Consider the following 16,458-nt stretch of genomic DNA (forward strand, 5'->3'; position numbering starts at 1 on the left):
ACACTAAAGTTCCATGTTAATAGTCCATTGTAAGGTCTAAAATATATATAAGAAGTTGAATGTCTATTACCATATGTATGCACATTTTAGATGTTTTCTTCCTTGAAAAATCAATTCTCATGCTTAGAGTTACAATTATGAATGTATTTATATCCCTTGGGATCAATCGATCAAATACTTTTTTATTTATAGTTAACAAACTATCTTAGTTCATATATCAATCATCATGAAGTAATTAGAGTATAATCAAGTGGAATCTCTATAACTTGAAAGGTACTTTCATATATGGTCTTCTGACTCTACAGAATCATTATGATCGAACATCCTAACTTACGTATTTTTTATTAGAGATAACTCAATCCATTGGAGTTCAAATAAATATAAAACTATCACTAGAGGTTGAATAACATATTGTTGCCTCTATAACTGTTGAGATTAATTGGGTGAAAATTTTACTTTGTAAATTTTAGATTTCTCAATCATCTTCTCCAACTATATATTACCATAATATTGGTGATACTAATATTTTTTTTTGTTAATCTTATCTTTCGCTTATAAATGAAATATATAGTCATCGATTTTCATTTTATTTTAGATCAAAATTTTTTTTTATAAGTACTTCGTATTTGGCTATGTTCATGATGGAATACCTATCTTGTGGAACCATATAAGAAAAATAGTAATTCATCATTGTGTTCACGTAGAAGTCACTCCTCTAAAGTCATTAACTTATTGTATTTATATCAAAGTTTGGATTGTGAATACCATAAATCTAAAAGTAAATAACATTATACAATAAAAAAATTTCTCTTCTTGGAAAGTTACTATTCTCTTTCACCCTATTCTAGTGTGTTCATCTTGTCTAATCAAATATCTTATTATACCATATTTATATTTATATTTCAATTTTATGGTAAAAATAATATGTTTGGAATTAACCTTTCAGTCGTTTTGCATCACTCATCTTTTTCCCACATCATATCGATCAAAATATACCCTCTACTACGACAAAGTTGTCAATGTAATAAATACACTTTAATTATTTTCCTAATTTCAAAAACCAAATTTGGTACACACTTCATCAATCATTATTTACTTTCTAATTTTTCATTCACCGAAGACATTCCCATCAATCATTATTTGTTTTCTACTTTTAAATACTACGATAAAGAATATCTTATTTAATATTTAATCATTATTTGGATAGTGACTTCGTCTATCTCTCATCTCGGACGATCAAAGGAACTTTTAATTCTTATCTATTTGTTTGATGAGATGTGAATAGAATATTATTTGTGCAGTTGATCATTCATTAAGATTGTTATCTTTGGTCTTCCCACAACAACTATTCATTTGATGGTGCTTTGCCAATAATGATTCGAAGGTTCAAATCATGAGAACACACAATTGCCGATCTGTAAAGGACACTGATGCGACCTCATAGTGGCAGCAGCCTCATGTAATATGTCATCGCATTTAAGTCTGAGATGCACGACCCAATATCCAACACTAATACTTTAAAGGGGGAGAAAATTTTGTTTTTAGGTTTTTCTAATCCTTCATGTATAAAATATTATTGATTATTGATATTTTTGAATAAGTTTATTTTTTTTTGACACGATAAGTCTATTAAAAATATTATAATATGAATCTTTATTGATTTTAAAGTATTATTAGTGTTGATTTTAAAGAATACATGAGTGTTCAAAGTATTCTAAAATCTTTGAATAAGATTTTAAAGATTTATAAATCTTTAAAATATTGATTTTAAAGAATTAGTGTTGAATATTGATTTTAAAGTATTATTAGTGTTGAATATAAATCTTTATTGATTTTAAAGTATTAGTGTTGAATATTGGGTCGTGCATCTCACACTTTAAAGGATTATTTACGACGCTTGGCATGGGTTGTAATTTCGTGTTTTGAAGAGGGTAGTTTCGTAGTTAGACGGCTGCTCTGCTTCTTGGGCTTCCCTGCCTTTCGATTGTGCCGGCACCCTACACTACAGTAGGACATTAAAGGGTTCTAGATTTGAACTCCGATAACCCGATCCGATAATCGAAGTATTTACTCACTTTAAGGGAATTAAAAAGAAAAAAGAGAATATATAAAGAAAATCAACTGAATATTTGATAAATCTGGTTTGTAAAAATTATTCCCTTTATCTTATGAGTTATTACAAGGATAGTACCAAATATTTACACCTAAATACAGAGACATAATTACCAAACATTTTCTTAATATGAGGAAGTTTGAAATTGATGAATGCGCTGCATTTACAAATACATTATTTGGATCCATTTGAGCTCTTATCAACCTCATCTTGGATCCTATTTCTCACATGGATTTAATTTGATTAAATTTATTTTTATTATTTATTTACTTAAATTTCTATCACCTATTTATCTACAAACTAATTGATTTTAGGAACATTTATTGTATTAATCATACATCATAAAGCATACTAACTCACATTCACAACTCCAATATGGGTTGGGACCCATGATTTATCATATCGGACCATCTTCGTACGGACCCGATCCGATAACAAAAGCAAGGGTATCGAGGAAATTTAGGGAGCTATCTTTCTTTAACGGAGGTCACCGGAACCGAGAGCGGGTCCCCGCACCGCCTTGAATTATTCCCCGTTCTAAATATTATTTATTTATTTAAAAGGGAAGAGAAAAACGACCCCCAAAATTAGGGCGCGATCCTTCCTTTCCCCAATTCTCCCGCCCTCTTTTTGGAAACCCCAATCTTAACCCGACCCCTTAACCCTGGTTACCCGCTCCCCTTCTCCGTCCTCTCCTCTTCCTCCCCATCCCCTATTAGAAGCCTGCGTCCCAAACCCTACCCGATCGATCCGCTCCTCTCGCTTCCCCCTTCTCTTTCTCTCTCTAGCTTCTTCCTCAAGCCCGATCCGGACCCTAACCGGCGTACCAACGAGATCCGGCCACGGCCACGGTCCCGACGCGATCCGGCGGCCCCATGGTAGTGAACGAGCGGCCGCTAAAGCGGGCGAAGCGGCGGGTCACCGCCGACCTCTGCGACTTCCTCACGTTCCCCGACGACGGCGCGGGGCTGGACGGGCCGTTCCGAGCGAACATCCGGGCGTTCCTCGCGCGGCACGGCCGGCCCGCGGCGCCTCCGCCGCCACCGCCTGCGATCCTCCCCCACCCCTCGGCCGCGGACGGTGATGGGCCGCGTCTGCTGACGTGGCGGGTGGCGTTCCGGGTCGGCGGCGGCTGCGCCGGGTACTGCGACGGCCAGGCGGCGGAGGTGGCGCTCGACGTGGTGGAGGAGGACGTGCCGCGATCGAAGTCGATATACTGCGACCAATGCCGAGTCGTCGGTGAGTATTCACCTATTTTTCATTTCATTTTTCCTTCGATTGCTTCTCCTCTAAGTTTTCTATTTTTATATATTATATGCCATATATTTTCTATTTTTAATTATATTTTAAATTATGGATATTTTTCTGTTATTATTTTTCGGTTGACCTGATCAGATCTGGCCATCTGGTTTGGACTGACAGCTGTCACGTTTGGTTCGTGATTGTCACAACTGTCTGATATATATATATATATATATATATATATATATATATATATATATATATATATATATATATATATATATATATATATATATATATATATCTAATTATTATTATTATTACTACTGCTGAGCTTAATTGGTGAATCGGCAGGGTGGAGCGATCACCCGGTTTGTGGGAAGCGCTACCATTTCATAATCCGAAATGATAAGAATTCAATGTCGACGTCTGGTGTCACCTGCACCAGATGTGGGACCTTGCTGTCATTGTCTAATTTAAGGTGGGAACTGCTCTTTGGTTTGCTTGCTACTTGAATATTTGTCTACAGATGATTATATAAATATAACTGGTGGGACTGTATTTGAGTTGACAGGAACTATTTATGTTGGCAAGTTTTGAGTTAAAGCAAATAGTATTGCATCTTTTTATCTGATTAGGATAAACCAATGTTGGTTCAGTTTCATGACTATGTGCTTCATCATCAGTGGCTTAAATGATTGGTACACAAGATGTTTAAACGATTTTTTGTTGATTGCAATAGCTTGCACCTTTGCATTGATGGGTAGTCTGACCACTCTTCTGGTCATGAAAGCAGAAACATTGAAAGGAACAACCAATGAATCAGTTGAAACAAATTGAACACAAGGACGTGTACCTTTTTGAATAGGACAACTTGGGATATATGATTTCATCTTTGGTCTCTGTATTGGATGCCTTATTTCAATATGTTTAATCACCTTTTACTTTTCAGGGTATTAATTTGACATTTGATCTTCAACATGTCATATGATCTAGCTATAGATTGCACACATACTTGGTATGGGTAAAACTGTCGGACAAGTGAGAGGAGCTTGGATGATTAGCAAATTACCAGTTCTTGTGATTGTTGTTTAGTAAGGATTTTCAATCTTGTTTAGAACACTTATTATTCCTTTTCTGTGCAACTTTTGGATATGTATGACATAATATAAGCCAAGTCAGTCTACTTATGTTCAATAAAACTACAGCATTAGTTCTATACATTTGAAAAAAAAACACATTAATTTGCATGAATTCCTTTGTCTGGTTTACGATTGTAATGACATCCTTGTAGTAGTCATTGCATGACCTATGAAGGGTACATTTTTCATTCATTGAATTTGGAGGTGGTCCAATTTTGCACTCTTTCAGTTAACATCTGACTTCAGTGAGTGTTAACATCAGACTTTTACCTTCGTTTCTATGTTCTTCATGAAGACGGTTTTACTGCACACAGCATCATGACATATTTGGATTGATATTCCTTCTGTCTTGCAGAACAAGTTTCTTGCATTTCTATACAAAGACCGATTCTTTTTTCTATTGTTATAGTGGGTTTCTTTGGAAGATTAGTTTCTTTGTACAGTCTTACCTGTCAGTGCACATTCAGTATAATACTTAAAAAGAACCTATTTCTTTGGTAGTGGTGTCAGATAATTGTGAATTTTAAGAAGGTCAAGAATATGGTATTTAATCTCTAATGTGTATATCTAGAGTTCTTTAAAGAAGCTTAGCATATCCAGTCTCCTATATCACGTCATTCATATAAGATGAGCTCACCATTATAAATATTCTTCTCAGAAGATTCAGAAACATTATTTTCCTTGGGAGTGGTCTTTAGTGTTGTAAAGGTTGAATCTCGTGAATATACGAGACTTTCTGTTTATATGAATTGTTGCAAAAAGCTTCCTGATTAACCCTTTCTATCTTAAGCCAAAAGGTCCTCTTTGGTGTATAAGGCTTATCTGTCAAAATTATTGGCTTTAAGATTTAGAAGATTCCTTTGAGGCAATGGCCATCTGGATCTTGTGAGGGTGATGCAATCACCATCTCTTATGGTCGCATTTCATATGCAAATGATTCAATATACAAATGTCACTTATGTTTATATTTTTAGTTGATAAGTAATGCATAAACATTTTGGTTGTTTTCCTATCAGGTGAAGTTGCAGCGAAGCAATTCCTATTGTGTTCCTTGATAACTTTTTTTATGTGGCAGCAAGAGAGTATCTCACTTGCTTTCCAGCAAGTCATTTCTTTGAGCGCTGTGGTCCTTTTGTTTTTTCATTATCTAGAGCTACAATTCCTCCAAGTAAAAGGATTAAAATTGACTGACTAATACATTTGTTAAAGCATGTTAGTGGCTAGGCATGTTAGCCATCAAGTAACAATCTATTCATATAGGTTGATTTGATGAAAATTTTGCTTTGTAAATAGAGTTAATATTTGTAAGGATAGTAATGTTACAGCTTGAGAAATATGATTAATTCTGGATTTAGGAAGCAAGTACATTCCAGTTTGGATTGGCTCTGGTATTTATTGTGGCTACGTTTCATGAGAATTATATCTGGCATCTTTCCTCTGATGAATACTATGCTACTGGTAGACTTTCTATGTACTGAAAAATGCAAAGCTTTTATTATGTACCTATGACTAACATGATCGGGACGCTTTTGTTTTGCAGGTGTTACTCATGCAATTGTGAGATGACGACCGATGACACTTTTGAGGATCGGGCATACCTGCAGTTGGAGGATTCTACTAATTTGCTGCATGGAATTGTGCATGCCAACGGATTCGGCCATCTTCTACGAGTAAACGGCAGAGAGGGTGGTTCTAAATACTTGACAGGATGTGATATTATGAGCTTTTGGGACCGGCTGTGTCAGATGCTCCGCGTCAGGTTCGTCGAGTTGTTTCAGGCATGGTTGGACCTGCGAGTTGTCATTACATTCGAATGCCCGAGAAGTTAATTGCTTGCTGAACATACTTAAAAGCACACTGTTTTACCCGCATGTGGCCTTACCAGGTGGATGTTTCTGTTTATGACAGGAAGGTCAGCGTCATGGACATATCCAAGAAACACGGAATGGACTACCGCCTCCTCCACGCCGTCATTGCAGGCCATCCCTGGTACGGGAATTGGGGGTACAAGTTTGGAGCTGGTAGCTTTGCCCTCACCGCCGAGTCCTACCACAAGGCCGTGGACACCCTGTCCAAGGTGCCGCTCTCCATCTTTTTCTCCCGCGGCGGCTACCCTCGGACTCCCCTCCAGAACACGATCGACTTGTACAGGTCGCTCTCGGATCAGCAACCGGTGACTGTCAGAGACCTTTTCCGCTGTGTGTTGCATCAACTCCACGAAGCCCCGGAGCGGGCTAAGTCTGAAAGTCCTGCAGGGAAGAAACCAGTGGCTGGAGTGCTGTGTGCATTGACAAGGGATGGCTTACAACCGGCGGAAGAGCTCATTGTCAAGGTTCTACGAGCTGTTGGTGGGTCCCGGTGGGTGACCTGGCGCGCTCTTCGAGGGGCCGCATGCTACGCCATCGAGCCGCGGGAGCTGCTCGACTGCTGCCTCAGGGGAGTGGTCGGTAAGACCGTGGGCGATGGAATGGTAGTCACTGCCCGCTACAACGCTGAGACAAAGGCCATAGAGTACCGGTTAGTGAAGTAAATATTTAGCATTTCGTTTTTTATGCAACATTTTTTTTCTTTTTGCCGGAGATCGTCTGTCTTACCATATTTTAAATTTCAGTCTTGAAGCAGCTGATAACCAGCAATCTTCCGCCCAGTGTTTGCCGAGACCATCCGCTGACCATCTCATCCATGACCTTAAATTCCTTTACGATGCCCTGCTCAACCCGGCCTCCATGCAACCCTACAAGCCAAGTGCCTTGAGGGAATCTGCCCTCAGCTCTGCAGTTAAGCTTCTCGACTGTAAGCAATTTATCAGACATTACGATGAGTCTGTATCGTACCTGTCACCTCCAAATCCATCATCTGCGACGGCTCTTTGGTGCCACGTCAAGTTGGTCGACCATCCAGAGGACTACACGGCTCCCCCACCGGAACTCCTGATTCTATCAGCAGGTGCCACCATCGCCGATCTCAAGCTGCAGGTGACGAAAACATTCCAAGAGACCTACTTGGTATTCCAGAGGTTTCAAGCTGAGCAGCTACTCGACCATGAAGAAGCCAGTGACGTGACTCCCGTCAAGTCCTTGTTCGGCTCCTACGGGGTAGCTCGGTTGAGAGGAAGGTTCCTTGGGATCGACCAAAGTCTGGGACTGTTCAGGAAGGAACGGGGAGTCGATAACTGGATCGTCGACTGTGTCTGCGGTGCCAAAGACGATGATGGAGAGAGGATGATGGCCTGCGACGCCTGTGGAGTGTGGCAGCACACGAGGTGTGCAGGGGTTGATGATTTTGAGGAGGTGCCTGCAAAATTTGTCTGTAAAAAATGTGTGGGCATTCGTAAGTACAGAGGTAGAGGAGTTGGGCGGCCAAAAAATGACAGACCCAACGGGAGATGCAAGGATGAAATAGGCCCGTCCTTGACGAGTGTAGGTAGGCTGACAACAGTGGGGTAATGGGGGTAGATTCGTGTTTTGTATAATCTGAGGTATGTGTGTATAGATCTGAGAGCTGATGAGGAATCAGTTCTGGCCTGTTTAATAATCTTTAATCTGCTGTCGAACTTCTTCCTTTTCCGCTCCTGTTTCACCTGCATAGAACCAGTGGAAATGGAACTTTAATGAAGCTTGAGGTGTGATTTGTGCATACCAACAAGTACTGTCTATATCTCGGAATGGTTGGAACTGTTCACATCATACTCCTCAATGTGTTCATGTCTTCGTGTTACTACATTCTTCTTGTTGTCTTCAGAACATGCAGGAGCTGTCATCTGCGAATGTGACTTATCAGCTCATTTTTGTTTCCAATGCTAGGACCTGCACATGCAATTCAAAGGATATCAATAACATGTTTATATGTTGCAAAGAGTGCATGCAAATTTAACCACCATAAACATAGGTCTTGGACACTCAAGAGTTTAATGGACAGTTCCGATGGACAAGAACTCTGTTCCAACAAGTAGAACAGGGCTACAAGGCCAGTGACAACATTTTCTGGTGTGTGAAATATGTGACTTGATTGGCAGCCAAAGTGAATATAGAGCCAAATCAGATCGGGTAAATTGAATACGACTCCCATCAATACAAGAACAGATAAAGTTGTTTGTATACAGCTTAGCTTTACTCTGTATCCACAAAAGTCACACTAACCTTGACCTAGTGATTTAAAAAGCGCTAGGCGCTCGCCCGAATGAAACGAGACGTTAAAATATAAAAATATAAAATATAATTAATAAACATAATTATTTAAAATTTTAAATAAAATATATTATTAAATTAAAAAAATCTAAGATATAAAATCAAAATAATATATTATTAATCTAATAAATATAAATACTATTATTAGTATACTGTTAATAATATAGTATATAGTATACCGTTAACAGTATACTGTATCCTGTTAACAGTATACAAAAGGAGAAGAAGGAAAAGGAGTGTAAGGGGGTGTTGACTGAGAAAAGAGGAAGCGACAGCGGCAGCGGCAAGTAGCGGGAGCAGCAAGCGGCGACAGCAACAGCAGGAGCGACGAGCAGCGATAGCGGGAGTGGCAGCGGTAGCGAGCAGCGACAACAGCGAGTAGCGGGAGCGGGAGCGGCAACGAACAAGGTTAGGGTTGGGTAGCGACAACTGATATCGGTTTTAGTTGGTTCGATTGAACCAACTAAAGCATCGGAGACCGAACCAGACCTAAAATCCTGGTTTGGTCACCTGGTTTAACCTAGGTGCTCGCCCGAAGCACCCAGCGCCTAGGTTGAGCGCTCGCCTCTTTGAAGCGCGCCACTTGGAAGTGAAGCGAGGCGCTCGGGCCTCGCCTCACCTCGCCCGAGCGCCTAGGCGAGCGCCCGAGCGCCTTTTTAAATCACTGCCTTGACCATCCAAGTCATTGATACAAACATTGCTATTACGCCAAGGCTCGATCAAGCTTCAAGACTTACCCAAAAAAAAAAAAAAAAATCAAGCTTCAAGTAATAGAACATACAACAAAACAACCAATCAGCAGTACAAGTTACCTTATTGTAGAACAGTCAAACCCCTATTCCAGCATTCTTGAATGTTTGTCAGATTAGCCATCTGTTGCAAGAGAAACATACATACGCAAAACAGAGGCAATATTTATTTATAATTAGACCATATGACTCCAACTGTTTACCCTGACAAAGCAACACTAGCAAGACACATGTAGACCGGCATAAAATAGTTTTAACATTCTATATAAATTGATCCTTTAACTATATTCTGACAATCCAACAAACCCACAAAGCTTCTGATTTGAATAGCAAAATCCTGAGTGAGTTAAATTCTCATCACAAAAGAGTAAGAGGTCATCTGCAAACCTAGAGTTCTTCAATTATTTGAATTTTGAAAAGAAGTCAAATACCTTCTTAGCAGTGAGTTGTATCTTGATATCTTTAAGAATTGAGTTGTATGCTACCAGCAAATCTAACTTGATAGTTGCTTTTGAAGGAATTTGAGCCCTGTGATAATTTTGAAGCAATTCTTGAGTCTATTGAATATTAGCAAATTTTCAATTCCTTATAGTGCAAACTGAACCAAATTCTTAATCGCCATCTGTATTCTATTTGAATATACCCTAGATATGCATTTACATATTTCAATGCAACAGGCAATAGGTGAGAATCCTGCAAAACGTTTGGAGCTTTAACTATAGAAACTAATGAAAGAGACGAATCATTAATTGCTTTCAGCATATTTCCCACTGATGCAGAATTCTTTCATTGCTGCACTCACCTCAGTACCAATTGAATTCGAGCAATGCTGATAAAATTTTGATACATCCATCTGGTTCAACAGGCTTGATCCCTTTCTATGAGAAAATGGTTGTGTTAAGTTCTTCATTAGATATTCTACTTTCAATAAATAAAAGCTTGTTCATCCTCAGTACAGGACAAAACTTCCAATTTATTTGGATCGACCGACCTTCTACTTACATGACCTTCAGCTTTTATCTGTATCACTAATCCTGTTATCTACTTGAAGTTGTTATGGTCCTTTGGGCATTGATTAAAATTGTAAAAGAGAATTAGGCTGTTATCTAAAGACTGAAACTAATCAACCCTGTGCTTTTGCATTATTCTAATTAGAGAGTCATATTAAGCAGATGGTTTTTTCAGCTCTGTAATTTCTTATCAGTTTAGTTACTTTGCAGCTTCTTTTGTAAAAAGAGAACCTTTATATTTTAATCAATAATTCTGGCAAAAAATCGGTACTTCAGAATTTTTTTTCTTTAGCAGCTTTAACTTTTGAACAACAGAAGACATCTTGCAACCCTTAATCGAAATCTTCCATGTCATTAATAAGCTGCAAAAGATTCTCAATTTTAGTTCAATGTTAAAGAATCTGAGGTAGTTCTCTTACAATAAGCAGTATGTTCTCTTACAATATGTCCATAGAACATTAAAATAAGCAGTATGTTCTCTTAAACCTTCAAATAATTGTTCTTACCCCAATTTTCAACTTCTCTGTTTTATGGGATCATTTAGAACACTGACATTCCAGCATTGAATGAACATTCTTTTTTTCTACCAAGACAGACCTGACCGCTACCCTTATTTTTGCCTCTTCCCTACTTTTTTTGTATAAATACTATAGCATAGGCAGACTGATTGAGTTCCATGTAAATAACAATCCCTGACTGAGTAGAAGAGCTTCCCTAATTCAATTAACTATTCTGAAGATGATAGAACTACTGGAAATCTAAATATACAAATCATCCCTTTTGTCTAAACTGGATCAGTCCCTTACTTTTAGTACAATTCTTCAGTCCACTGCCAGTCTGAACAGCCAGCAAATTATTTGCTACACCTCTAAATATCATTCCAAGTAGATGTCCCTACTTTATGCTATATCATAATCATATAATCAAATAAACCATCATTCTCAACCATTTTAACATGATTGTTGTCTTCATTTAGATTTCTTCTTAGACACTTTTAATATGCAGAACAGTCTCCTTATTTGACAACATTCCAATATTCTCTACAGAAGAAACAACCTTCTGAAAAGATTAGATGGCATCAATCCAATGTTCTTAAATAAATTAACCAATTTTATCTCATAATATACATCATCAACCCTTGTTCACAGTAAATTTAACCTCCACCCAATTTTCACTGCCTGATTTCTAAAAATAATTGATCTCTATATGATCCATTCCTTGCAATTACAACACCTAACTGCCATCCGTCGATTATAAATCTCTTATTTAAACATGTCACCAGCATTATTAAGAGTTTGCCAAATAGTTTCTTATCATGAACTTTCACCATTGAATCTAATATACAGAAATTGACTTCACCAATTAGACTCCATCTGGCGTTCATAAATTTAATATTTCCTGAACAAATGGACTCTCACCAAGAACATAACCATAGAGGCATTTGCCTATCTAATTTTTCCCAAATTCCTACAATCAGAATTAATCTTAGTATAATACTCAAGTATCATAACAATTTCCTTCATGAACTATCCTCCAAGATCTTTGATATGTTTTAGCATTCAAGTCCTTGAATGGTTCTACAGCAGAATTTGACATTGTTCTAGCATCAACACGTCAGTAGTATTACCTTAATTCCACCATCTATTAACGAAGGTGTTAACTCTGGAGATTGCATTATAGTTTTACTTCCCACCCGCAACTTCTGATGGGTCGTGTTGGGAACTCCAAAGATTCATCAGTCTCAACATACCCAATCTTTGATCAAAGTCCAAACATTTCCACAGATCAAGGCCCAAAATGAACCATTGTTTTGAGATACAAATTTGTTGCTCTCTTCTCATTATTTTGATTCCAAAATTCATGAAAGATTCTTACGGACATGAAAGTGAAGGTTTTGGATAGTTTATCATATATTTCCAATAAAGTTAATATATATATAATCGAACTGTAGCCTTGCTGAAACTACCTAGATAGTTTTTGATGTAATTTATCCATGATTAATTCTCAAAAATATCAAAGGAATAATACAAGTTAATAAATTTAGCATCCAACTGATAGACCATCAGAATGCTACATCATATGAATTAATTGATGCCAGTGAAAGCTGCTGTGTCTCTATACTTTCACATGCAATGTGCTAACTATATCATGTTAAAAGGAAAAATCTAACTAAACAGCTCATATCAATATCAAAATAGTATATGATAACAAAGTACAAGTCATAAAAATCTCCAGAATAGCAATTCAAACCACAAAAGATACCTCAGTTGGACTTGTTATCCCTCCATCTGCATGACGAGGCTACAAGTGATACTCAATTGTGGCCTCCATTCCATAAAAAAGATGTCATGTAGAGGACAGAATGGAACTGCAACAGAAAATTCTATATTATCAGAAAACACTTGTAGACAAAGAGAAATGACTTAATTCAAAAGGAAATGAAGAATACATGAAAGCACCTAAAGTTCACAAGTAAAACAACATCCTATAAGAAGAACATATGAGAAGCAATAGCTAGATAATGGACTGGCTAAATAGTTATCTTGAATAAGTAGGAGCTAAATGAAAAAGAACATTCAATTGTATTCGCAAAGGAAGAGCATAAAAGCTATCAACTTAACAGTTCAAGAAAAGAATAATGGCTCCAAATACATAAATTCACATGACCCTTGCAGTGACAAATAAGGGAGTGGTATTTAAAAGCTACAATAGCCTACATGCTTTAATTTTAGATGCTCTACTATTACAAGTATGATTTGCTACAGGACCGACCACTTATGTTCTTCTTTAGTTCCTTACAACCACAGAGTAATATCTCTCACCAGTCTGAGATGAAATAAGTCCAACTTAATAATTTCTTAAACTAAAATTACAGATCAAGTTTAAACAGGAAGAAATTCACAGAAAGCAGATTAATAATTCTACCAGAAAACTGTTGAGTGATAATGCAACTGCTAATCATGGATAGAAATTCCAAAAGGGCTCAACAGCCACCAGAATATGTTCGTAATAATCAGCTTTGGGCTGAAGATGGTGCAAGATCACCTGAAAGATCGCTCACTTAGAAATGATTAGATTATGATCACACATATTTAGTCTGGTACACTTTAAATAGAATGCAGTCATGATTGAAATTAGGAGCTCACATAGCTTTGACTCTGAGGGTACTAGTTTTACATAGCTCACCAAGTGAAGCAACTCATTTTGGCAGTTGGTAAAGGAAAAACAAGGTACAAAAGGTGTAATAAAATGAGAATATCATTAAAGTAAGGAGAAGAAAAGGAAAAGATATTCAACACCTCTTCTACACTCAAATCTTCCTTCAACAAATTGGCAGCAGGAGGCATTGATTTCATCACTGATTCATAATACCCTGTTGCCTTGTCCTGATATAAGTGGATTTTCCTCACCATATACGCATCTTCTCCTTCTTGAAAAAGAAGAAAAAGAAAGAAAGAAAGAAAGAAAAAGAAGGTGTTACCGGTAAGCTTATCTCAGTCTAATGCTTTGTGTTTCTAAGTTACATCTTATGAAGGCAACAGTATGTTTGCTCAATCTCCTGACTCCTCGCTTTTTAAGCAAGAAACAAAATATTAACATATCAACCAGTTCAGTCTTTTCGATGCTGCAGATCCAATCGTCAAGCTTGGTATACTTATTTCAGTTTTACAAATAAGCTTTAGGTTGAGTGACTATCAATTTATCCCAACCTGCAACAAATCACTCTAGCCCCTACCAAGGAGTGTAAGTCGATGCTAAATATGCTTTTGAAAGGTGAATTTTGAGATTGTGCCCTGTCTAGAAATTTCCTGTTTCGCCTTCAGCATACCTCAGTATAATTATGTGAGATAAGATTAATAACAAATTGCAAGAAAAAAAAAGGAAGCTTGAACACTATGATGCCTATAAAAAGGTATAAATACTAGGGTCACACAGGAGAAGTAATGCAATTCCAATGTGAAAAATCAAATAAACTGTGCCTCCGCTAGTCCTATTATGTGGACACTTAGAATAAATGAGAAAGAAAGGAAATCGAGAAAATAACTTGATTAGTTTAATAGACATATGCCTCTTTTTGCCTTGAAAAAGGAGAAAAAAAGAAGAAGAGATCATACTCTTCGTGGAAGACAAACTAACTTACATGCAGCCAATTGAAACAAGAAAATCAGAACACAACATTTCTAAGAAAAGGAGAAATGAATCACTTACCACAGAAGTGAAAAAACTTGGGTGCAAGTGCTTGATCAAAAATTGAACCGCAGATACTTCACATACATTGATAATGCTTAAATTTACGAATCACAACCATTTTAACATCATCATAATTATGCAGGTCTTTTTATCATCAATTTTCAAATGGTTCTAACAAGTAAGAACACCTAAGCCGCAAGTTGGTCAAGATGTTAGAAACCACAAATTAAAGGCCAAGGAAAGGAAAGTTCCAGTGGCATGAGTAAGAAATAAAGATTACTTTTAACAATGGTCATTGCTGGTTAGTGTCTAAGCTTCAAGCAGAATGTATGTTTGTCCAAGCCAATAGGGTCAAAGAAGTTCTTCAAACAAGAAAAACAAAATGAATAGTATGATTGCAACTTCAAACATGCCAATAGGGTCGTAGTTTGCCACATATCATGAAAAATTACCAAACTATCATATATTAGGTCCTGAAGGAAGTCTAAGCATCAAAGTTTCGCAACTTCTCTACCCGGAATCATCATTAAGTGAGCAGTTAAGATAAGTAATTATTCTAAGACAAATCTTTCAATCAAAAAGAAAAAGTGACTATTGAAAGAACAATTATGAGTTCAGGTACTCACAAGAAAAGATATGCTGATTAATAACCTAGATTCTAGAATCGCATCAAGAAAAATTCTTGTTACGACAGAAGTTGCCCCCATCATATGAGATTCAAATGATACCTAAACAATGAAATCGAATCAATAGCTCAACATCAAAGTTTATCCCAAAATTGTACTCACACGAGGGACAAAATTTCGAACGAATCGATGATCGATTCCGTAGAATTCCCCAAACTCACAAACAATCCATCAAGAAGAAGAAGAAGAAGAAGAAGAAGAAGGAATAAACGGAGGAGAAAACCCTAGAAGACAAGTCAAGAGCAAGAAAAACCAACGGTGCAGCTTCCAATCCATAGCCAAACCAACCGATCACCAAACCATGCAACTTAAACTTGAGCAACGAATCAAGATTCATGAGGAAAGAACAACCCGAGAGCTGCTCAGGAAAGACCTGATGGTGGCGGGAAAGGGATCGGCGGATGCGGGATGATGCACGGGATCGAGAGAACTGTGAGAATTGCCACAGAGAGGGCGCCGAGGGATCCCTTGGAATCCAATTCTTGGGGGATCGGCTGCGGCGGAGATGGTTTCGCTATGGCGGTCGATTTCGTGTGCGCTCTTCAATAGAAAGATAGACAATAGAATGGGGAGGATGAAGAAGAAGAAGAGGAAGAAGAAGAGGGGAAGAAGGCGAGGAGGAAACGGATGCGACTTGGGTCGCTTACCTTTTAACCACCGCGCGGGTGCGATTGAGAGTATAGACGGACTCCTTTTACGTTTTTTTATCTTTTGCTTATATATATATATATATATATATATATATTGTTGTTGTTGTTGTTAATGTTGGTTCCATATATTCAGGTTAATCATTATTAACATGATGGCCATTAAGTTTGAGAATATACTAAATTTTAAATATTTAAAGTACCACTTATCATCTATTGTTTGATTTCTTGTTTCTAAAGTAAAAAAATATTAATTTAAGAGGGATAAAGTTCAAGTTTTTATAGATATTAATATTAAATAGAATTTCAACCTTATTATTTTTATGATAGTCGACTAATCATGTTTTTATGTATACATATACATACATATATGTAATGTAAATATAAAAAATACCAATTCATATGGTACCTAATTTTCCTATTATGCTGTTTGAAATGCTCCCATGTTGCAATATAAAATGCAATCTTATATATTTTATTTATTAGGGTTT

The 16,458-nt window shown here is 37.3% G+C and overlaps 1 protein-coding gene and 1 long non-coding RNA gene across 29 annotated transcripts; one reads left to right on the plus strand and one right to left on the minus strand.

Annotated features, from left to right (window-relative positions):
- The first annotated feature begins 2,700 nt into the window (after nt 1–2,700).
- On the plus strand, nt 2,701–8,142 carry LOC135608010 (PHD finger protein At1g33420-like). The gene is made up of 5 exons (XM_065100400.1): nt 2,701–3,352; nt 3,710–3,836; nt 6,038–6,256; nt 6,406–7,014; nt 7,109–8,142. Exons 1-5 carry the CDS (start codon nt 2,989–2,991, stop codon nt 7,941–7,943), a joined length of 2,154 nt encoding a protein of 717 aa, XP_064956472.1. The 5' UTR covers nt 2,701–2,988; the 3' UTR covers nt 7,944–8,142.
- Nucleotides 5,962–15,979, minus strand: LOC135608011 (uncharacterized). 28 transcript variants are annotated; one of them, XR_010485368.1, is made up of 10 exons: nt 15,694–15,979; nt 15,261–15,362; nt 13,743–13,870; nt 12,706–12,811; nt 9,497–10,311; nt 8,187–8,303; nt 7,332–8,077; nt 7,092–7,257; nt 6,380–6,989; nt 5,962–6,287 (listed from the first exon to the last, which is right to left on the minus strand). It is a non-coding gene; the product is annotated as an uncharacterized LOC135608011 (long non-coding RNA). The 28 variants fall into 28 exon arrangements; XR_010485367.1 differs by having other exon boundaries at nt 9,497–10,307; nt 13,743–13,873; XR_010485366.1 differs by having other exon boundaries at nt 13,743–13,873.
- Between the last annotated feature and the right edge of the window lie 479 nt (nt 15,980–16,458).

The sequence above is a fragment of the Musa acuminata genome, chromosome BXJ2-3 (genome assembly GCF_036884655.1).
Source record: "Musa acuminata AAA Group cultivar baxijiao chromosome BXJ2-3, Cavendish_Baxijiao_AAA, whole genome shotgun sequence".
Taxonomy (NCBI): Eukaryota; Viridiplantae; Streptophyta; class Magnoliopsida; order Zingiberales; family Musaceae; genus Musa; species Musa acuminata.